Source organism: Primulina huaijiensis, chromosome 14 (genome assembly GCF_012295235.1).
Source record: "Primulina huaijiensis isolate GDHJ02 chromosome 14, ASM1229523v2, whole genome shotgun sequence".
Lineage (NCBI taxonomy): Eukaryota > Viridiplantae > Streptophyta > Magnoliopsida > Lamiales > Gesneriaceae > Primulina > Primulina huaijiensis.
In genome coordinates, this window is record NC_133319.1 from 15,697,099 (window position 1) to 15,720,086 (window position 22,988).

Consider the following 22,988-nt stretch of genomic DNA (forward strand, 5'->3'; position numbering starts at 1 on the left):
TTCAACACTGCCTCGGAATTCTATTATGACTTGGCATGACATGGAACACCAATTTCATACACAATTATTCAGAACAGAACATGAGATTAGTATAGCAGAATTATCAAGGATGGTCCAAAAATCGAGGGAATCCGCTGATGATTTCATTTGTAAATTCAAGAAAGTGAGAAGTAGATGTCGAGTTTTCCTTCCGAATCAGAATATGTGAAGATGGCACGTCGAGGATTGGATTTTGAACTCAGAAAGAAGTTCCAAGGGATGGACTTTCGCGATTTTTATGAACTTGCTGCAAAAGTATCAGAATATGAAGAATTGTTGCGGGAAGAGAGTCATAAAAGAAAATCTACAGTGGGCTCTTACTTCCAAGAAGTGGAGGAAGTCGCATTGGCAGAAGTGGTAAATTCCGGATCACACACTATCCCCTTCTTAAAACGCAAAAGTGAAGAACTTTCCAAGAAAAACATTCCTCCAGTGCAAAAATCCTATACTTTCGATGCATCAAAGACAGATGAAATTTTCGATCACTTGGTGAAGGAAAAGTTTATTACATTTCCCCCAGATCACAAGCTGCCCTCTAGGGAGGAGTTGAGAGGAAGAGATAACTGTAAGTACCACAATTCCTTCAACCATAATATTAATGCTTGTTGGGCTTTCAAGAATGTGTTGCAGGAAAGAATTAGCAAGGGTATTCTGAAATTTCCCTAGAAAAAAGAAGCAATGATAGTGGATGAAGATCCGTTTCCCCCGGTAGCCAATGTGAACATGAGCAGTACTAACTTGCGCTTCTTAATCAATGAGAGGAGAATGAGTGGAAACAGGGATATGTCTATTAAGCCAGGAATTACTATAAAGAAGTGTTGGGTGCCTCGAAAAATGATGCTTGAGGTTAAGGAGAAAAAAACAGAAACTTTTCATGGGAAAGATTGCTATTACAGTGGGGAGGATATGTATTATAAGGGGAGGAATATGAGGTATGGAGGGGGATCCATGGCCAAAAGGCCGGAGAACCAATACCTCAGAAGGAGCCCACGTTCTTGGTTGGTGAATGGCGAGAGAAGAAATGACCCACAGTTGGCCCAGAAGATGATCCAGAGGCCAGTATCTCTAGGCGCTGACAGAAAATATGAAAAGAATCCTTGTTTTGTTGTTCCTCCCAGAGCAATCCCTGATGGTGTATGGAGGCGGGTAGAACATCCAAAGTTTCCAAAACCTATTTTCAGGACCCAAAAACGACGTTTGTTGAGAGAAAAAGCTGTTGAGCGCAGGTTTAGAATGGAGGAGTCATTCAAAGAGAAGAAAAATTTGAGAGGAAGGCTACTGAAGATAATGAGGAAGAAAAGTTACAAATGGAGGATTTCATCTTAGCTCCGGCTCAGATGAAAGATTGACAGTCGGAAACATATGGTTCATGAAGCTGGAATAGATGAGAAGTATTGTACAAAGTAGGCTGGATGGCCACTTTGGTTAGTTTTGTCATACTGGCCTATAAGAAGTTTCTGTAAATATGTGAGGAATAGGCTTTTAAGTCATTTCTTGCTGAAGTTGTTTGTAAATAATGATGGAGCATTGTGAATAAATAAAATCATTGCTCATGAAATCCGATGTAGTTGATGTATTTTGAGAGGAATATTTGTTGTGTTGGTCGGCCAAATTGATGAAAAAGTGAAGTTCGTTTATGGCATATCTCGAAACCTTGGGGAGTATTGTTAGAAAAATGTTGTTTAACAGTTGATTTGTAACAAGCAGTGTTGACCCGCCATGTTTGCGTCAATGTTGAAGAAAACATGCTTTTTGCCGTTTGTTTATTTCTTAGAAAATTTTTTGCAGAGTTTCCCTTGTAAATGTGATATGCCAAAATTGTAAACACCTGCAAATATATCCCAAGCAACATATACAAGAACAACAATGTATTTTACAAACAAAGTTTGGCTTTCAAGCCACTTTTTCAACTCTACACATCATAAAAGACACTTGCCAAACCATGACAAACAAGTGCAAAAAAGTACACCTACTATCCCTAGCCTATGTATTTTTTTTCAATGTGTAGTATACTTCATACATATATGCTCAGTCAGTTGCAAAGATATTCATCCAAGCTTGGAAATTATCTTGGATTGGCCGGCGGCACTCCCAAGAGGTAATTTCCATATCCATTGGTATTTAAGGTACTGCTTGCATTGGCCTTTGAGATAAATCCTCAATTCCTCCAACTATGTTCCTGCGAAATAAATGGGACCAAGTGATGGATAACAGAGTGTTGATCAGCAAACTATGAATTCTCAAATAATAATGCAACATAACAGCGAGGAAGAAGAGCATCTACTAAGCAAGATGGAAGATGACCAAGTGAATGACAGTTGGATGATTTATACATTCCTCATTTCCATCTTCTGAAATCCATCAGACTCTGCCATCTCAATCAGAGCTAATTTATACAGTGCTAGCTAATGATTTGGGCAAAAGAAGAGCAACTCGTGTGGTTGTGTTCTCAATATGAAGATTACAGAAGTTGCACTAGCTATAGGCCAAGCTCTGAATATGCACAGCAAGGTAGCCCCTTTGTTGAAGTGCAACACCCATTGTTACCCATCAAAAACTCATTCAGACATATCCACAAACACCTTAAGGGCAGAATGTAATGTGACATATTCTACTATATTTTTGTGATGGAGGATTGAGAAAAATGGTGAAATATACATATCTTGAGAAGGTGTGGTTTGATGTAAAGGAGATTGATGATGACAACTTTCAGAAACTTGGATGGCATCACAAAGTCGATGGAGCGGCATTTTCTTCGGGAAAATTGGTGGGCACCGATGGAGGTTTGGGGGGAAGTGAGAAAGAAAGAGATAAAGAAGGGTTTAAGGAAGGTGAGAGGAATTAGGGAGTTCAGGGAATGCACACTTGGATTTAACCCGATGGAAGAAAAACATGTGTCTCGGTCAATTCATATTCAACTCAACAGAACCATTCATTTCTTCACCATAGGATTGTACGTGATTTATAAATAGCTAGTTTGGCCCATTGGGCCGAATTAGTGGAATTACCAAATAGCCAAAATTGGGCCAAATTGGCCAATGGTCCAAATTAGCTAGGGGGCAATTGTTGTGCCTAAAATTATTTTATTATTTCAGAAGCCCATAAGAGAAGCCCAACAGATAAAGCATAGTGGAGTTGCAGTTGGCCAGTGAAAGAGAGTTGCGGCCGGTTACATCCATTACCCAATATGGAAGACGTGGAGTGATCGTGGAATATGGTTGAAACTTCCCTGTGGAATGTGACAAAAACAGAAGGAGGAATCAGAAAGAAAGCCTCGACAAATCAACACAAAAATCTACAGCAAAGCTCTGCAGAATTCTATCATTAATTGTTTGCTCATTTTCTATTTTTCAGTATTTTAGTTTCTTAATATTTCGCATATTCCTCCAACTTTCTTGTGATAATGTCGTTCAAATTCATAACGTAATTAAATTTGACGTTGTTAATGGATTCCTTCTATAATTTTGTCATATTCCTTATTTCTGTGTTTACGTTTTTGAGCCATTTCGAAAGAACTATAACTAACGGTCGAATCGAGACTCACAACGCTTGGTAAACGAAGTCAGATTATTTCACAACTTTGCCACAATCACGTGCCTGACACGCCCGCAATTTTCGTGATAAACAGATAGTAATAATAACATTATATGAAATAATTTTATCTCAACTCTGATATCATTTCTGACATAATTAAAACATTAAAGATATTTTCAATCACTTTGTAAAAATATGAGAATTCAAACTAAAATTTTTTGCCCCAAGGATTAAATCTTAAATTGAAACTTGAATTAGAGATTTTTTTCTAATTTACCCAAATTTCATTGAGATTCTTTTCTTCATTTATGCAAATACAGAATAATTGCTCGATATTTATTCAGAGAGGTGAAGTCAAAAAATATATTACCAAACTAATTTATATAAAATTTAGTTGCAGAAAATATATCACCAAGCTAAAAATAAGAAATAAAAGTAATTAAAATTGCCCACCATAAGCTAAATGCTGTTTCTTCCTACATGTATTTAATGACCATATAAAAGGGTGATGCGGGGAGAGATCGTTCAATGTTCATTGTATTCAGGCAAGATTTTTCCTTTCACTTTAACATGGAAATTTGGTAGCAGCTGGTAGTTGATGATGGTCTGCTAATAATACACAAGAAGAATTTCAAGGTTGGGTACCCATTTCTGCTGGATCCCATTACTGTTGATTGAACCGTACAGTCCAAAAGCAAAGCGATGGAAGGTCGCAGCTAATGATCCTACTATTTCAATTTGAACAAAATCGGCAGAGTGAACAGAGAATATGAATAATCAAGTCACATTGTGGTCCTCTGATTCCTAACCAAGAATTTCCTTGATCTGTGTCTTTTGGGCCTCTGTCAATGAAGTGGGAAAAAGAACTTCAAACTTGACGTATAGATCGCCCTTCTTGTTGCTAAAATGTAATGGCATCCCCTCGCCTCTAAACTCCCTTACTTCCTTGGGCGTTGTAATACCCTGATGGAGAAGGATAAAATATTCGTGATAAATTCTGTTTTCTCCTCCAAATAAGAGGATACGGCCGCAAAACAATATAGTTGGAGCTAATGCAAACTATAGTCATGTAACGTTGATACTCACCTTGGAGCTAACGTCCACTAAATGTTCATCAAGGTGTTTAATTGTTTTATCGAAACCAACAAGTGCTTGCACCTGAACATGAGAGGTTAGCACTCTACTTGTTACAACCAAAATGGCGACTGTGAAGCCAGGCAAATCAGAAATTTACAAATTCACATCAATAGAAAATGATGTATTATTCTAAGAACAGAAATTAAAAAATCACACAGAATCTACATGAGCTCATTGTTAACCAAACAAGTGATCATTGACTAGCAGCGATTAGCAAAAAAGCTTGTTGAGTAAAAGAAAATCCACATAGTCTACTGCCAAAACCTACTCAATGGATCTTCTTAAATGTTCAATTTGAAAAAAAAAGCTGCATTCGCACGATTGTTCTAAATAACTCCACCAACCAAATAAACAGGCCTTCCAAAATGATTTGCAACGAAAATTATCTCGCAGTGGCAAACGTACCATGCCTCTACAAATTGTCGGCAATATAGTGAAGAGATTATGATGCAAAAGGAGGGTGTAGAATTGTCCAAAGCAGCATTACCAAAGTAGTGGTGACTGTTGTGTGTAGATCATTGCCTTCCCTGCTAAATCGATCGTGGGGTGCCGTACGGATTCGAAACTGCCCAAACATGAATAAACAATCAACAAAGTGAAATGGCCCGTCAACCGTGTTACAAACTTGGGTTCAAGGAGTTCTAGTGGGTTGGGCCAAGACACCCGAGTGATAATAAGCCTTGTCTATTTCAAGTTTATAGTGGGAGAATCTAGAAAGTGGGGATCGGGGGAAATTTTGCGCATGTAGGGGAGGGGATGAATAAGGTGGGAGTTAGTTATCTAAGCAAGGCACTTTTTCCGATTGAATATTGCTAGCATTGCTAGGGTGAAACTTGAGAGAATTATATTCCGTTATTATTCTTGCTCAAGGAGGCATCTCTATTGAAAAGAGAGTGGTCATTTTTTGTAAGGTATCCCCGTTCAATGAAGATACATTTCTATTTTGTTATTGAGCTTTAATCCTATCCATATCCTGCCGACAAATTGTGTGTTTGATTTAGTGGTCGTAACACAGCAACATTAACTGCAGTGAAAACCATGGAAAAAAAGATCAGACCTTAAGATCTCCAGCTTCACCATCAACTATTGGCTCCCCATCCTCATAAAACAACACTTCCTGTGAAGCAAACAGTACAGTTTTTTTTAATTGAAAAACCAAGGGATTCGGTGCAGTTGAGAAGATTGCAAATGCATACCTTAGGACAACAAACTTAAACATCCCAGAAAGTCCCATTTAAATAGGTCAGTCAGATGTATCACTAATTCACTATACATCAATGTAAAAGACGTGCTAAGAAGCAAGTACATAAAATGTGAATTTCAATTCAACTTCATATCTCAAGTATACAGGGAATGCAAATTTAGCAACTGCTCCAACACATAAATGCAAGTTCATTTCATGGAGTAATTTCAATAGGCCATGTACAGCAAGTGGTTACAAATTTGGAAGATCAGCCCCATAATGTTTGGAGCCAAACACATTTCTATGGACAACAGTCAAAATTATAGTGGTTTCCATCATATGATATAATGGTGTAGTACTCTGAAGTTGTCACGGACTACAATATTGATAGGGGTCCTAATATATTGGGCCTAGATCAAAACAGGCCCAAGAGTTACAAGTCTAAGGAAAGATCTAGAATGAAGGAAATAAAAATGGGAATTGGGAGATTGTGATGGCATTTGGATATTCTCTGTCATTTTGCATTTTACCATCTGCGTCGCCGGAAAAATTGTACAGAGCATAGCTCCGGGAAGATCACTTTGTTCATTTTATTCTAATATAGCAGTTTCATTCCATAGTTCTATTCTCTGTCTGTTTTTTTGATAATATTCTGCATATTATTTTGAGTGTATGCAACATAAATTCTGTGTTGCCAACATGGTATGCTGTTTCTGACAGTTCTACCTTGAAGAAAGTACTCCTCCAGAAGGAAAAAGGAATTTGTAGGTCATGAACATTTGTGGGATTCTGTTTGTATTAAATAATAACTGAATCTAAACCTGACCCTACCTAAGCACACGATTGGGATGATAAAAAGTAGTGAAGGTGAAATGGTTCAAGAAAATCAAAGAAAGGAATCCAAAAAACAGTGTGGGCTGATTATAGTAAAATGATGTAATTAGAACATAGCATCTGCTCAAAAACATGGTACTCAAGCACCAACTGTATGAGAAGAGGGGTGGAGGCTAGCTTACTTGCCCATCCTGCATTCCTTTCTCAATATCCACCGTGATAAAATCACCCTCTCGTTCGTACCTCACATTTGGGCATTGCTCGCAGACCTGGAACACAATAAGCAATTTAGATAGATGTGACAGAATAGAAGATACCAGCGGCACATAAAGTCTGGCTGCCGCCACACGATGTCCAATGATATTTCACAGGGAAATAACATGCCTGCTCTGTCATTTGCTGGAACATCCCTGGACCAATTTGCTTATGATAAACCTCATTTCTACAGTTGCAGCGTCTCTTCCCAGGGGCTGGTTTTAGCACATTTTTCACCCTCCAAACCTGATCATTTTCACATTCGATATCCACTCATAAGCCAACTACAAGCTCTTAAGATGGCTCAAACCGAAATATAACATTTCAGTAAAATCAATGGAGCTTTATTTCATATCAAGTTTCAACATTTTCTAGAATCATTTTCAATTTTCATAATCGGAGGAGTCAATCTACGGGGTTGTCTATGAGTCTATATGTATCGAACAAAGTACCTTCAAGGTTCCCCCCATATACAGATCTTCAAGTGTAGCGTCCAAATCAACAATCACATCATCCCCTTTTACAATTTTCTCTTCCTCTTCCACGGGACCTCCACCAAAGAAACTGGAAACAAATTTCTTTGTCACCAACTAAACATATACACACACTTGTGCCATATTTTGAATATAACAATCAACAAAAAATGCCAGTCCATTCAGGAGAAAATGACAAATAGGATATCTGAATGAAACTATCAGCAATCTAATCAGCAATCTGTATCACAATGATTGACATCATTTAACACCACAATTATGCAAGATATTTTGATAGTTTGATTATGCTATGAAAGAACTAAGGGAGCATGGATGCCATTGCAGTTGCTGTCTTGGAAAATAACAGTAACAATGGGCTAAACCACCATGGTCATCTCAAATTCCAAATTCTCATGTAGAAGAAACAAACTAATCTGGTTTGTCAGCATCCAACAACTAAAAGCAAAATACATGACCGCAAGTTTTTTGCACTTTAGAGCCTACAAATTGCCCTTTTTTGCAGAATCCAAAGCAATACATAAATATAACAAACATCAAACGCATATTAAATTATCAGTATATCTCTTCTGTAAAATTCACAGACCTCCAAATCATCAACACATACAAAAGTAAAAAGCACAAATAATGGGAGTTGTAAAACTCAACTTAGCATCATATGCATGATGATCAGTTCAATTAGCAAAACATTTGGGCGGGAACAACAATGCATGTAGCGGTTAATGTTCAGCCGAAGGAACTTACGAGCTAAAAATATCTTGAATATTCATTCCTCCTCCTCCTCTACCCCCACTAGCAGCATGCTGTTTGAGACCTTCTTCGCCATATCTATCATATATACCTCTTTTTTCACCATCAGATAGTACTTCATAAGCTACAAAAAGCCAACCATTCCAATCCAGCCAATCAAATCTTACAGATGGTCACAGCCACCGATATAATATGTATGTCCTAAGCTTATCCCACAAAACCAGTTGACAAATAATACAGGTAATCGAAAAATACCATTATTGATTTCAGCAAATTTCTTATTTGCCTCTTCGTTTCCTTGATTTTTATCTGGGTGATATTTCAAGGCAAGCTTTCTATAAGCACGCTTTATTTGCTCATCCGACGCCCCTTTGGGCACTTCGAGGATGTTATAATAACTCTTCCTGCAGAAGCCTAAAAAACCAGATAAATAAAAAGTAGGTCGAATCAATACCTTGCACCAAAAAGTACCGGCCTACTACTCACGCAGAAATGGCGATCAGATGGCAAGATAATAGCCACAAAAGGAGCAATAATTTTGATCTCGGATGCGCCATATTGCTCTGGCACACAGATCAAAACTATCACCAAGAAAATTAGGTCTTGAAATCGGAACCAAAAGCCAATCAAATCAACAGTCTCTACAGAAATGCAATTGCTACACAAATTATGAATATTGTATCCATTATCGATGCATGTACAAATGCGAATTGTGTGTGAGTAAAAGATTTGAGTGTGCGCGTGTGGGAAGAACGGTCAACCGCGGGAGGAGATGCCAATTTTTCATATTTGCAGTGCCAAAGATCGATTCACACATGCAACGCGGTATTTTGCCAAATGACCAATGAGAAAGCCCTCCTACATTTCACAGCCAATCAAAGTCCGCCACGTTTCAGGCATCCTAGTTGGGTTTACTAAGTGTAATGCTCAACCCATGTACTTGATGAATGGATAAATTATGATTATTTATTTAATTATAATGTATGGATTAATGAAACGATTCATCGCTATAAATGAAACGATTCATCGCTTAACACACGTATAATATAGTGAATAGATATAAACACTACTTGTAACGTCCGAAAAATCAGTCTACGTAAATTGCTTAATTGTTTTATTTAATTGATTTTAATGCTAGAATGATATTTATTATCTGATTAAATGTATGATTACATGATTAAATGATAATATGACATGATTTCATGAAATTAAGGATTTTACCCGAATATTCGATAATAGGCAGGGAAAAGGAGACCGGAGACGACTAAGACAAGAATATTTATTTTTCTTTAAATAATAGCAAGGCTTCCTAATATGATTAAAAATGATTTAATTTTCCTAAAAATGTTGTAGTTCGAATTATTTTACGAGTCCAGCTCGATTTTTCTCGGGAAGCCGGTTTTGGGCAACCAAGGAGCTTTAAAATAACAAAAATATTTTTTTATGGGAACTAATTTTATAAACTTTTATTATTTAATTAATTAAGTGTTATTGAGCCCAATTTAATTAAATTAAGTATGCCCAATTACCCTTATGCATGCAAGCCCAAGACCAAAGCCCATTTAATTTGTTAATTAAATTAAAAATATGCAACCAAGGTCTTTTAATCACCACAAACCAACCTCCATCAGCCGTGAAACACATCAAAGCACACACCACAATTTCGAAAAATAAGGAGAAGGAAAGCTTGTGTTCTTCGTCGCCCGTTTGTCCTCCCTCGCCGACGATTGAAAATTCGAGCGTTATAAATGCAAAGGCACGTTTTCTAAAGTCTTTTAAACATCATACAAATCATAATATGCTTGATTTAATTGTTTATGCCTGAAAAATATTGGTGTTCGATTATTTTACAGTGGGATGCGTATTTTTCAAAGTTTCAACGATTTTACGTTTATTTGAAAAATGTTTTTGATTCCGACGGACACGCTGCCAATACATGATAAAATATGATTTAATTTATGGACAAACATGATAAAATAATAGAAGAAACAAGCTGCATCAGCCGTGGGAAATTCAGGAAGAGGCGTGAGATTTGTTGTTGGGTTTGCAAATTCAAAGGCTTGGTTCTTATGCATGGGGGTAGGTGGCTCGACCAGGTCTGGAGGTTGGGTCTTAGGGGTCATGGATAGGTCTCGGGTTGGGTCCTAGGGCGGCTAGGGTTCGAGATTTGGGCTGGGGAAGAGTCCACGTGAAGAGGGACTCTCCCCCCCCCCCCGCTCACGGGACTCGTTGCTGGGGGCAGGGTGACTCGGGTAGGTCCTATAAGATCTAAGGATGATGGGCAAGGGCTGGGCCAGGGGCTGGAGCGTTTGGGCTGGCCGCTGGTTCGAGGCAGCGCGAGAAAGCTCAAGGGCGTGCAGAAGCTGTTCGGGAAAGAAGAGTGGCTTCTGGCTGGCCTGGGCGCGAGCTAGGCTGGTTCATCAGGGTCCTAGGGTGATGGGTAGGGGTCGGGCCAGGGGTTGGTGCAAGTGGACTCGCTGCTGGCTCAAGGAAAAGATGGAACCGTGAGTGAAGACTTGGGACGCGCAGCTTTGTGCTTCTAATCCAGGAGCTTCGTGCTTGGAATTCCAGGGTAAGGGCTGGTCTGGGCTGGGTCTGGGGGTGGTCCAAGGATGGCTAGGGTCAAGTGGGCTCGGTGGTTAAGGGCTGGAAGAGTCCTAGACTAGGTAGGAGTTATATTGTTCATGGGAGGCTCACACACACACGTGCAGAATTTTGGGGCAAGTTTCAGTAGGTTTTTGAGCGGGCCAAGGCTGGTTCTTTGGGCTGGGCTTGGTCAGTAGGGTGCCTAGGTGGGTTGGCTAGGGTTTGGCTTGAGGTGGCTCTGGTGTGGCTCGAGTAAATTGGGAGATGGCTCGGGTGGTTCGATAAGGTGTCAAATTAAAAAATTAAAAGGCTAAAATTGAATCTATGGGTCCACGGGTGTGGCTCATGACTTGGAAGGGTAGAATAAATAATAAAAATGCTATTTTTAAAATTTGGGATCAAAATATTGAGTTTTGGATTTATCCGGTATTTTATCGCCGCACGGAACGCTAATTAAAAAAGTAATTGAAAAGCCTAGTTTCAGGCCTCATAAAATTATAGAAAATTATATTTAAGCTTAAAAAATTATTTAAAGTAATCTCATGTCATTAAAAGTGAGAAAAAGATAAATTCGAGAATTTTTACGTCTAAGGGCAAAACGATCTTTTTACACTTAGGAAAATACGACAACGCTTGGCAGCGTCCCGAAGGATTATAACGCATGTTAAATGATATTATATGATTTAAAATGATGATTTTGATGATAATATATATTTTTACGATTTATGGTAAAGTTGTGCAATTTTTACTGTTTAAAATGCTATTTTTGGAAAGCTATGTATTTTATGATTTTTTAAGAAAATGAAAAATATTTTGAGGGATGTGAATTGAGTGTGACAAATGATATGATATATGATTTTGTGGAGATGACGTGAGGGCCAAGGCCCCCGAGGGAACCCATATTCGAGCCAAGGCCCCAGAGGGACCCCGTTTAAGGGCCAAGGCCCCGGAGAGACCCCGTCTATGGGAAAAGGCCCTCGAGGGATCCCGACATCGTATTTCCATGGTGGAGCCTAGTGTCCACCCCCATGGACCATGTGGAGCTAAGACTGCAGTCGATCAAATGATAAAAGCTAGTCACTTTCAAGGATCAAACTTCACCCAAAATGATTTATGATTGAAAGCTTATGATTAAAATGATTTTATGATATATGCTTTATAATGATGATTAAAGCTATTTTTAAAATAATTTATTTATGCTTAAATCTTATTTTAAAAGATTTTTAAAGGATTTATTTATGTTTAAAGTTATTTAAAATGATTTTATGATTTAATTATGCTTAAATGATTTTAAATGGTTTATTTATTCAAAAGCTATTTTAAATAAAAAATATGATTTTTAAATGCATGTGAGTGTATATGTATTATTTGCTATTTATGTTTGGAGCGTGCTGAGTCTTTAGACTCACTAGCTATGTTTGTATGATGCATGATTTAATTATTGATGGGATCGGAGGCGCTGACGCTTGAGTGGATCGAGTGCAGCAGTACACACCCGAGGGTCTTTATGTTTCCGCACTAGCTAGATAGATTTATGATTTAAAGATTTATGTTAAGGATTTTATTTAAAGATATTTTTATGCTTTATTTTTATTGTTAGTTTATCTTTTCAAAGGTCAATTTAGGAAGGTTTGGTTAGTCGATTTAGGATTTTATTTTATGTGGTTAGTCGATTTAGGATTTTATTTTATGAACTTTAGATTTAAATTGTTAAATTATTATGATCCATGATTATGTTAAATTATTTTATTTAGAAATTTATAATTTATGATTTAATATTAGGAAAAAAAAAATCGAGGTCGTTTCACTACTCATATTAATAACATCTATCAAATCTAGTTTGGCGTCCGGATGCTCTTTCTTGATTATCATAAAAGAACACAAACAAGATATTTTTGTCAAATTAAATAAAATTAAAAAATATATTTAAAATATATATTTATTTTACATCAATATATGCACAAAATTACTAGTTAATATCGCGATTTATATTATTTCAACTATAACTTTAGAATATTATTTAAAAAAAATATTTTTTAAAAATTAATATTTTCTCATAATTTTTGAATTAAAAGTGATGTGATCATCTAAAAAAATTTAAAAGTATTGATGAAAACAAATAGATACTTTTAAAAATGAAAGATTTTTTTAAAGTTGATAATGTACGTTAGTTTTAGATAAGTTATAAATTTACTAAAAACACTTTTTTCTTATTTTTTTTTTAACATAAAATTTGAATATTTTTTGTAATTTGACTATAGAGGTACTTTTTATACTTAAAAAATGTTATAGCTTCGAAGCACGAAAATTAGTTAGTAGAAAATTCTCGTTCATTACAATATAATAGGTATAATAGTATATATTATTAGAGTATGTGTGTAATGTCTCAAATTCGACGACTGTCCTCACTGTATCAAGATGAGTCTTTTCAGCGTACTTATGTCATCACTCACACGCACCCAAGGAAACTTCCCAAGGGGTCACCCATCCCAGAATTTTCCCAAGTCAAGCACGCTTAACCTTGAAGTTCTTGTGTGATGAGCAACCGAAAAGAAGATGCACCTTCTTAATATGAGTAGTACCTATTAAATCTTTTAAATACTACTCAACTGTATGGTCCCATACCTGAACAATTTTCGGAATCCCTCTCTTTACATTGTAAGATCGGTTCACTCATATTCCCTTCGCCTAGAATCTTGCCAGGATCCGCCCATTATCCGTGCAACCTCATGGCACCAGCGATCACCCCCAGCCCTCTTCGACCTCGGGCCTCACATGCCCACCAGCTTCCGCTTGGTTCGTCCTCGAACCACATCGTACAAGGAGATGTCGGCTCTGATACCAACTGTATCGTTTCCAGATTCGACGACTGTCTCCACTGTACCAAGACGAGTCTTTCTAACGTGCTTATGTTCTCACTCACACGCATCCTAAGAAACTTTCCAGAGGATCACCCATCCTAGAATTACCCCAAGTGAAGCATGCTTAACCTTAGAGTTCTTATGTGATAAGCAACCGAAAAGAAGATACACCTTTTTGATATGAGTAGTACCTATCAAATTTTTTAATCACTCCTCAATTATACAGTCTGTTAGAATTAGAATTTCGGAGTTTGACAAATAAAGCTTTTGAAGATTGCAGAATTGATCGGCTCAACTGAATTACCCAAACTGAAGTTGCCCGAACTGATAAGTAATGAGCTAAATAATCGAAGGCAATCGAACTGATCGATGCTAACTGAACCTGCAAAGATAACTGAACTATCAGTTGAACTGATCGGTTATACAGTTAGCTCAACTGATCGGCTAAAGTCAATTAATGATCAGTTTAACAAATCAGCAGTCAAAGCGTAGCCATCAGCCGAAAAATTGTACAAAGCAGACTGTAACTCATAGTGGGAGCGCCGCATATCAGACTGTCACAGTGTACTATTGTCAGAAGAATGTTGACACATTCATAAAGACAAATCAATGGATATGAGTCATTTAATGCATTTAATGTTATCGTTGGAAGCAAAGCCTATAAATAGCCTTGGAGTTCAGCTGAGAGAACAACTTTTGAATCATTACTCTGATTGATTTTTGAATATACAAAGCTCATCTATGATATTTTACAGAAAAGCTCACACTTAACATAAATATTTATAGCTTCCAGGCTATTATTTGGGCAAAATTACTAGCACATTATACTGTTTTATTCGATCTTTTAAGATCAATTGTGCTAAGAAAAAAAATCAGTTGTATAATGATAAAGTGTAAAGGAACTAAGAGTTTCAGTTTTTGGCAGTGTCTAAGTCCAAACTGAAGTGAGTTATTACAACCTCTATATTTAGTCAAAGTATTTTAGTGAAAACCCTATCCTTGTGATAAAAGGGGTGACGTAGAAGTATTTGAAATCTTCGAACATCCATAAAATCTTTGTGTTCTTTGTTTCAGTTATTCGTTGAAGTATTCAATCTATGAGTTAGTTTATTTCCACACTTAAACTAGTTAACTTGTTGTTATCGACAACAAGATTACTGAATTCAGTTTATCACTAAACTGATTCATCTTTATCGAAAATGAGTCAAAAATCTTATAGTGTTTATTCAACCCCCTTCTAAACACTCCGACCTTCAAACCGATCCTAACAAGTGGTATCAGAGCAGTTTAAATCTTGTTTCTGAATACATGTCTTATCACCATGCCTTCCTTCAATAAAATTCTCATGTTCTCAAGAGAAGAATTAGATGATTAGAAAATCAGAATGCAGACTCATTTAGCTGCACAAGATGATGATATGTGGTACATTATAACTGAGAGACCAATGAAGATAATGAAAGCAAATCCAGCTATTGCCATAACGGATGGAGCACCTCATCGTATTGAAAAACCATGAAAAGAGTGGAATGATGAAGACAAAAGGAAAGAGAACTTGGATAATGTGGCAAAGGATATCTTATACAAAACATTGGATAAGATCACATTCAGGAAAATCAAGATGTTCAAAACAGCTAAAAAGATTTGGGAAAAGTTGATTCAGCTGTGTGAAGGCAATCATCAAACAGAGGAGAACAAACTCTCAGCCGTTGTACAAAAATTTGATAATATCAAGATGAAGACTGGAGAATCGATGAATGAATATGATGAACAAGTCAACAGCATCATCAATGAACTGAATGCACTTGGGAAAGTGTATTCAAATAAAGAAGTTGCATTGAAAGTTGTTCGTGTGCTTCCCAAAAAATGGGATGTGAAGACAATGGTAATGAGAGAATCCAAAGATCTGAACAAAGTAGAATTACATGATTTATTTACTGATATCAAAGCCTACGAGTTTGAACTGCAGATTAGAGAGGGAGAACCATCAACTCCAAAAGTCACAACTGCCCTCAGTACAATGAAACCTGAACCAACTGGCTCAGCTGAAAAGTCTGTAGAACATCTGAGCAATGATGCCATGTCATTGTTCATCAAGAAGTTTGGGAAATTCATGAGAAGGAATCAAGGTTCATTTCAAAGACAATCACACAAGAACATCTCTAAGGAAGAACCAAATGCTTGCCACAACTGTAGCAAAAATGGACACTTCATTGCTGACTGTCCTAACCCAAAGAAGGATAGTTGACGTTCAGTTGAAAAAGGAAAGAAGTCATTTGAGCACATGAGGAGAGATAAGGATGACAAGAGATCATTCAAAAAGAAACATGAAATCCTGTTAGCTGAAGAAAGCAAGTCCAAATGGGCAGAAACTGATAGCGATTATTCAAAATCTGAGAGCTTGAGCAGCTCCAGTGATGAAGAAGAAGCAAAGTGTCTGATGGCTGATGACATAGAACTGGAGTCAAACAGTGAACATGTATTTGATTTCAGTTCAATTGATTTTACACAAGAAGAACTTATTTCCACACTTTACGACATGGTAAATGAGTATCACAAGCTTGCTCTCTCATTTGAGAAGGTCAAATAAAAGCAAACTGATCCCCAAGTCAATAAAATTGAAACTGATGAATCAGTTGAACTGTTGAGTCTAAGAAGGGAGATTGCTAAGCAGAAAGCTGAAATGATTGAGAACCAATCTTTGATTCAGCAGTTGAAACTTGAAAATTCAAGACAAACTGGTCTGATTCGAGCTTGGAATAACTCATCAGTCACGTTGACTGAAATGCAAGATTTACATAAATCAGTTACTGATAAAACTGGTCTAGGCTTTAATAGCCAAGATGTCTACTAGTGATACTATTCCAAAGCTGAATATGTGCAAAGAGAAGTATATTCATTTTGTAAAATCAGCTATGGTACATGAACTTTCAGAACCAAGTAAACCAGTTGAGCAACCGATTGAAAATAAGAACAGGGCTAAGAAGTATGGAATCAGATATAGCCCTACGAGTTCAAATGATTCGCGAAGCTGGTCACCTAAACGGTTCAGCTATAAAAACCAGAACTCTAAGAGTGGCTATTCCAATTATTATAACAGTAAGCTTGTTCAGAAAATATATCTGATGAACAACCAGTTGAACAAGGTTAAAAATCATATTGTTTCATCCATCGATCACATCATGATATGCATATTGAACGATTTTGCATGATAACTGTTAGATCTACTAATATGAATCGATTTTATATAGTTTTTACATGAAAAATATGGGATTCTTTGTCATGCTTCTCACGTTTATATGATGGATGAAGGGGCTGCCAGGTTTTGATGGTTAGGGGACGATCTACAGGAGGTTTAGAGAGGGTTTAGATGAAAATATCAGATCTGGAATGAGTCGTTGTAGGTGGTTGATCAAACTTCTTGGTTTTGTCTCGGTTTTGGCTCGATCGAGTGATAGGAGGGGAGAAGCGGTGCAAGGGTTGTTCCAGGCCTTGGATCAGACCCTGATGGGTCTGAGACGTAGCCCAGGATGGCTAGTGCACAGCTGGTCGTGGTCTAGGGGTGGATCGAGGGAGCTAGGGATTGTTGTGGTTCAGCTTTGGCTTGTTTCGGGTGAACCATGCACGTCCGCATGCATGGGGCTGGGGACCATGGTAGATCAGTCTAGGAGAGGGTTCAGTCGAGTCCTAGGAGTGGCTGGTTCGAGGTTGTTCCGGTGTGGTTTGGGCTAGGGTCGAGATATGAGCTTGGCTTGGAGTTAGGGTTTCGGTTTTTCTTTCTTTTGGTGCGGAAATTCCTGTGGCTTGCAGGGGATTAGGGGATTTATGATCTGGATATGGTTGTTTTAGGAATAGTTAGGTGTCATTAAGTCATGGTTTAAGTTTGGGAAGTTTGGTTGCGTTTAGGGTTGATTCGGGTTAAGACCGGGACTCCGATCAAGTTTTAAATGAATTATATAATTTAATGCATGGGCTCGAGTCTACGTCCGAGAAATGATTATAAGTATGTTTTAGGGTGTTTTAATAAGTTTGGATGGATTCGGGTCAAAGTTTTAAGGTCCAAGGATAAAATGGTCAAATTAGGGTTTTAGGGGCAAAATTGTCATTTTGCACCTGAATTGAGTTAACAGTCCTAACAGTGCCTTGATAACTGAATATGCATGTTTAAAATGTTTATTTTATATGAACATGGAATTTTTATGAAAAATGCTGAAAATATGTTGCATGCTTGTTTTCGAGAAAATGTATTTATATGAATGAAATTTTATAAGTGATGAAGGTGATAATATGTTTGAAGGAGGTGACTTGGTTATGACAAATACGAACACGAACACGAACATGAAACGTATAAGGCCAAGGCTCAGTTGACGGGTGAGAGTGTCGTTGATGTCCCCGCCGACTAGTATCATGGTTATTCATAGATGGATCTATCAACCAACAGCTGATACGAAATTCACAACTAATGATCTGAATTCAATAAAAGAAAAACGAATATGTATATGATGACATGATTCGAATAGGAATATTTTTATTTTTATGTTCACTCTTTTGAAGATCATGAAAGTTATTTTAATTACAGTACTTTTCACTGCTGCTTGATATGTATATGTACTTTGTTATATGTTTCGGGTTTGTTGAGTCTTTAGACTCACTATGTGTGATTGATGCAGGTGAGCATATTGTTGAGGAGACTGGAGGTGCTGAGGACTGAGTGGACTGAACTGGTGACGCACGAGAAGCCCGAGGACCTTGCGATTCTTCCGCAAATTATTATTTTATGAGGGTTATGGTTAAAACAGTATTTCAAAACGTTCATGATTTTAATGCTTTGAGGATTGGTATATTTTTTTAGTAATATGTTATATATATGTGTGTGTGTGTGTGTTATATATATATACATATGTGTGTGTGTGTGTGTCACCGTCTCAACTTTAGAAATTGAGATGCGTACACGTTTCTTCTTTTGAATCTCGGCTCCCGATACACTCATCGATGATATGAGAAATGCCTATAAATAGCGGTGATTGAGGTCCCTAAGCACACACCTCATAAGAAATATACATTATCTATCGAGAGGGTGGAGTGCTTAGAAGGCATCGATCAGAGGAAATCAGAAAAGTTTCAAATTATTCAATGGCTAGAGGTAACACTCGATTAAGCTTCTGATTATTATATATCATGTTCATATATACATAGAAACATGATTTTGAGAAAAATCTCTAACATTTGGTATCAGAGCCGTGATACATCTGTCTTAAAAATATTTGTTTTTCATTTTTGAAAGTTCGAACATAATGATATTAAGAAACTTACCTTAAAATTTCTCGGTCGAAATCTTGAAAATTATCATAAGGAAGATTTCTGCAATTTTGTTCAAGAAACTTAGAATATGAAGTTCTCGAGAGGTTGAAGATAACTCTCTGCAACATGGCTTCAAAAATGAATCAGAATACAATTTAACGTGTATGCATTCAGTTGTCTTTATGTGAATTGAATTATTGAGAAAGTTGGTCTCTCCTCAACTGTCGGCAATCAATTCAATTTTTTTTTAAAATGTGGGACCCACACAATTTTACAATTGCTTGCAATTGTCGTAATAAAAAAATTATTTATTTTATTATTTTTAATAATAATAAATAAATAAATAAATAATTAATTAATGTTTAATTAAGTTATATGTATATTTTAGTATACATATAATATTTGGTTAAATAATTTGTACACATTAAAATAATTTCAAGATCGATGTAATTTCTAATACATGTTTAGAAATTATTTTTGCATGTTAGATATAATGTCAAATATTATGGATAAGTGTTTGATGTGTAAATGCAAATTTAATATTATGTTTGAAATGCAAATAATATTATTGAAATTTCTTGTGTAGTCATAAATGCATTTATTCTTGAAATTTGAAATGCAAATAATATTAAAAAAAAATAATTGGTATATCAATATTCACATTATGTTCATATTAAATTATATTAAGTTGTTTATAATTTTGTTAGAACATTTCATGTTCGCAATCTTGATTTTGATGTTAACAAAACTTGTTATTGTGTTTTTAACATATTTACTCAAGTGTGAAGTTGTTAAAACAAGAAGCAAGCTGAAACTGAATTCTGCACAAACTGAATTTCTGGCGAGTTTCGGTGTTTTGATGATATCTCCCAGCTGGATGATCAAATGACAATCCGCCAACTGAACTGATCAGAAAACTTAATTTAAACCAAGTCGTATTTCATGTCAGTTGGGCAAATTCGGATGTTATCTAGGTCAACCTGATCGTAACTGATCGCACGAAGACAACAATCAGTTGGGTTTGAGCAGCTGCGGTATTTTGGTCATATCTCTCAGCTCGATTATTTAAATGAAGCGATTCAGTATGCGTTGAAAAGATAAGACAATGGTCTACAAATCATTTTCAAAAGTCAAAGTCTGAATCAAAGCTTAAAAGGCTGATAAATGACGATAAAACTACTGGTTGTGCACAAACTGAAATCAGCTAGGCTGATTTCAGCACACCAGCTGAAACTGAGCCAGCTCCTGACCAGCTGAACTGAACTGAACCAACTACTGACCAGTTGAACTGAACGACCAGTTGAGTTAACCAGAGTTGACCAGTCAGGAAAATGTCCAGCAAGGCGAATTTGACCGTTGCAATTTCAGAAACAGTACATAAACCTTTCAAACGGTCATATTCTTGTGTCTAACGTATATATCATTATTGGAGCTTATAAATACAATATCTTGAAGATCAAACAAGAGCTTTTGAAAGGGATTCAAAGCATGGACAGTTAGCATAAAGAAATCAGCTAGTTGAGAGCACAAGCCCTTGTGTGAGGATACATTTGAGATGTAGACTGTAACTGATAAATCCTCACACACAATCACTCACACATATACAAGAGAGTTGAACTTCAAAGATTAGTTGAGTGAGTCTTTACACAAAGACGTAAAAAATTGTGTTTGTAGTCTTTGCATATGAGACATTAAACAATATGCTGATTGTAAGGTGCTGCCTATAATCTTGAGTGCAAGGAGTTTCAGTTAGGCAAGAGATAAGTCCTAAGTTGAAATGGTTTTGTACAAGATGTTGTATAAATCAAAGTTTTCTAGTGAATCCTTCCCAAGGGGAAGAAGGGGTGACGTAGGAGCATTTGAAGTCTTCGAACATCAATAAAAAAATTCGTGTCTATTTTTTTTATTGCATTTACTCATCATTTTCATAGTTTTAAAGATGTATTGTTGAAGTATTTTATGTGTTTTCAAATACCAAAATATTGCATACTAATTGTTTGATAAAATGCTTCAACTAAAATATTTTTACTCATTCAACTTGCATATATTTTAAATGCTTTAAAAAATATTTAATCGGTTTCTACGAAGGATTATTTCGAGTGTATTCCACTTGGTTTGAACACCAAACTCAATTTAATTCATCGGTGTTCAATATTTCAAGAACCGAGCTATTATAGCTCAACTATTTTCCCCCAAACCGATCCTAACAAATTTAAAATGAACATATCAAGTAAGATGTGAATATAATATTATAAAAAAAAAATATTTCAGATGTTCACAAATGAACAAATAATCCTCACTTTATCACTACTCTGATAAAAGAGAAAAACTGATGAGGATCCCACATTTTCACGTAAATGTGATCCTCACTTTATCACTATTCTGATTGAAGAAAAAAACTGATGGGGAACGTATTTGTTCATATTAAGTAAAAATGTGAATATAAAGTTATTTAATGAAAAATTTTGGCTTATAAAGATTCACATAAATGTGGATAAAATTAAGTTGAATAATAATTATAAGGTGACATAAGAAAACATGATCTGAGGGAGTCCTTCATAGATAGGTTTAAATTGCCTTGACTTGCCACTGGTCTCCCTGAGGAATGTCGCTCTGACTAGGAGTTAGGTATTTAAAAAACCTTAGCACTACCTATCTTTCCTGTGAGCACTCTTGAAAAATGTTGATTATGTTACTAAATAATTATTATATAAAGTATTAAAGTAAAGTCAAAAATTTTTCCGGTGAACCGTATAATTTTAAATAATTGAGGAATAGCCACAACATCCTTAATTATGAAAAATTATGCATTAATTGGATTTGGATCACATAATGGACATCAATTGTAATTAATTATATAAACATAATAAATTTTACCCCACATGGATTTTTATTATATTTATATAACTAATTAGGTTAAAATATAAAATTATATTTTTCTTAATTTACCCATAAGAGTTAAGGAAAATATATTTTGATAGTTTTATCATAAAGTTACAGAAAAATCTTATTGAATTAAAATTTTAGCCCACAAGCAAATTTTATGTCACTAGATTTTTAAAACATTATATTTTGAGCATATGATATTTTAAGCATATGATATTTTGTGCAGTTATGCAACATGCTAGTTTTTCTGATATGAAATGTGACATTCTCAAACTAAAGGGCGATAATTATAAAATATGGAAAGAAAGAATTCTTCTTCAATTAGGGTGGATGGATATTGATTATGCTATACGGAAAGAAGAACCATCTGTTATTACTGAAAACATCATTCCGGATGATGTTGATCTTTATAAAAAAATGGGAGCGATCTAATCGACTATGCGTGATGTTCATAAAGACCAAAATCTCTGCTGGTATGCATGGTTCTGTTGATCGGCATAATAATGTCAGAGAATTACTGAAGGCTATCGATGAATAATTTCAGTCTTTAGATAAAGCACTTGCAAGCACCCTAATTATGGAATTCTCTTCATTAAGACTCACCAGTGTGAGAGGTGTGCGAGAGCACATAATGAAAATGCGGGACATAGCGGCTCGACTAAAGACAATTGAAGTGGAAATGTCTGAAACTTTTCTTGTGCACTACATTTTATGCACTCTTCCACAGCAATATAGACCCTTCAAAATTTCCTATAACACACATAAGGATAAATGGTCAATCAATGAATTAATGACCATGTGTGTTCAAGAGGAAGGAAGGTTGTTGATAGAAAAGAGTGATAATGTATTTATGACTACACAAGAAAAATATAAAAAGCAAGCCAAAGTCAAGGGAAAAGGGAAAGGAATAATTACACCTCAACCTGACATCAAGAAAGAATCCAAGTGTTTCTTCTGTAAAAAGACGGGACACATGAAGAAGGATTGCAATAAATTTAAGGATTGACTTGAAAAGAAAGGTATTCCTACTTCATTTGTCTGTTATGAATCTAATATGGTTGATATGATTTATAACACATGGTTGATTGATTCTATTTCTACAATCCATGTTACAAATACTTTGCATGGTATGCA

General features: G+C 36.1%; 1 protein-coding gene across 1 annotated transcript; it reads right to left on the reverse strand.

Annotated features, from left to right (window-relative positions):
* Nucleotides 1-4,020: 4,020 nt before the first annotated feature.
* On the reverse strand, nt 4,021-9,043 carry LOC140956733 (dnaJ protein ERDJ3B-like). The gene is made up of 10 exons (XM_073413596.1): nt 8,710-9,043; nt 8,479-8,627; nt 8,218-8,347; nt 7,435-7,546; nt 7,112-7,228; nt 6,910-6,996; nt 5,768-5,827; nt 5,198-5,275; nt 4,660-4,731; nt 4,021-4,536 (listed from the first exon to the last, which is right to left on the reverse strand). The coding sequence occupies exons 1-10, from the start codon at nt 8,778-8,780 to the stop codon at nt 4,378-4,380; spliced, it is 1,035 nt and encodes a 344-aa protein (XP_073269697.1). The 5' UTR covers nt 8,781-9,043; the 3' UTR covers nt 4,021-4,377.
* Between the last annotated feature and the right edge of the window lie 13,945 nt (nt 9,044-22,988).

What these genes read in the sequence shown, in the direction of transcription:
- LOC140956733 (XM_073413596.1), bottom strand. Translation starts at nt 8,780, where the DNA reads ATGGCGCATCCGAGATCAAAATTATTGCTCCTTTTGTGGCTATTATCT. An exon ending in CATCTGATCGCCATTTCTGC is followed by an intron (nt 8,628 to 8,709) that starts GTGAGTAGTAGG and finishes AGGCTTCTGCAG; the next exon opens with GAAGAGTTATTATAACATCC. An exon ending in GTGAAGCTGGAGATCTTAAG is followed by an intron (nt 5,276 to 5,767) that starts GTCTGATCTTTT and finishes ATGTTTGGGCAG; the next exon opens with TTTCGAATCCGTACGGCACC.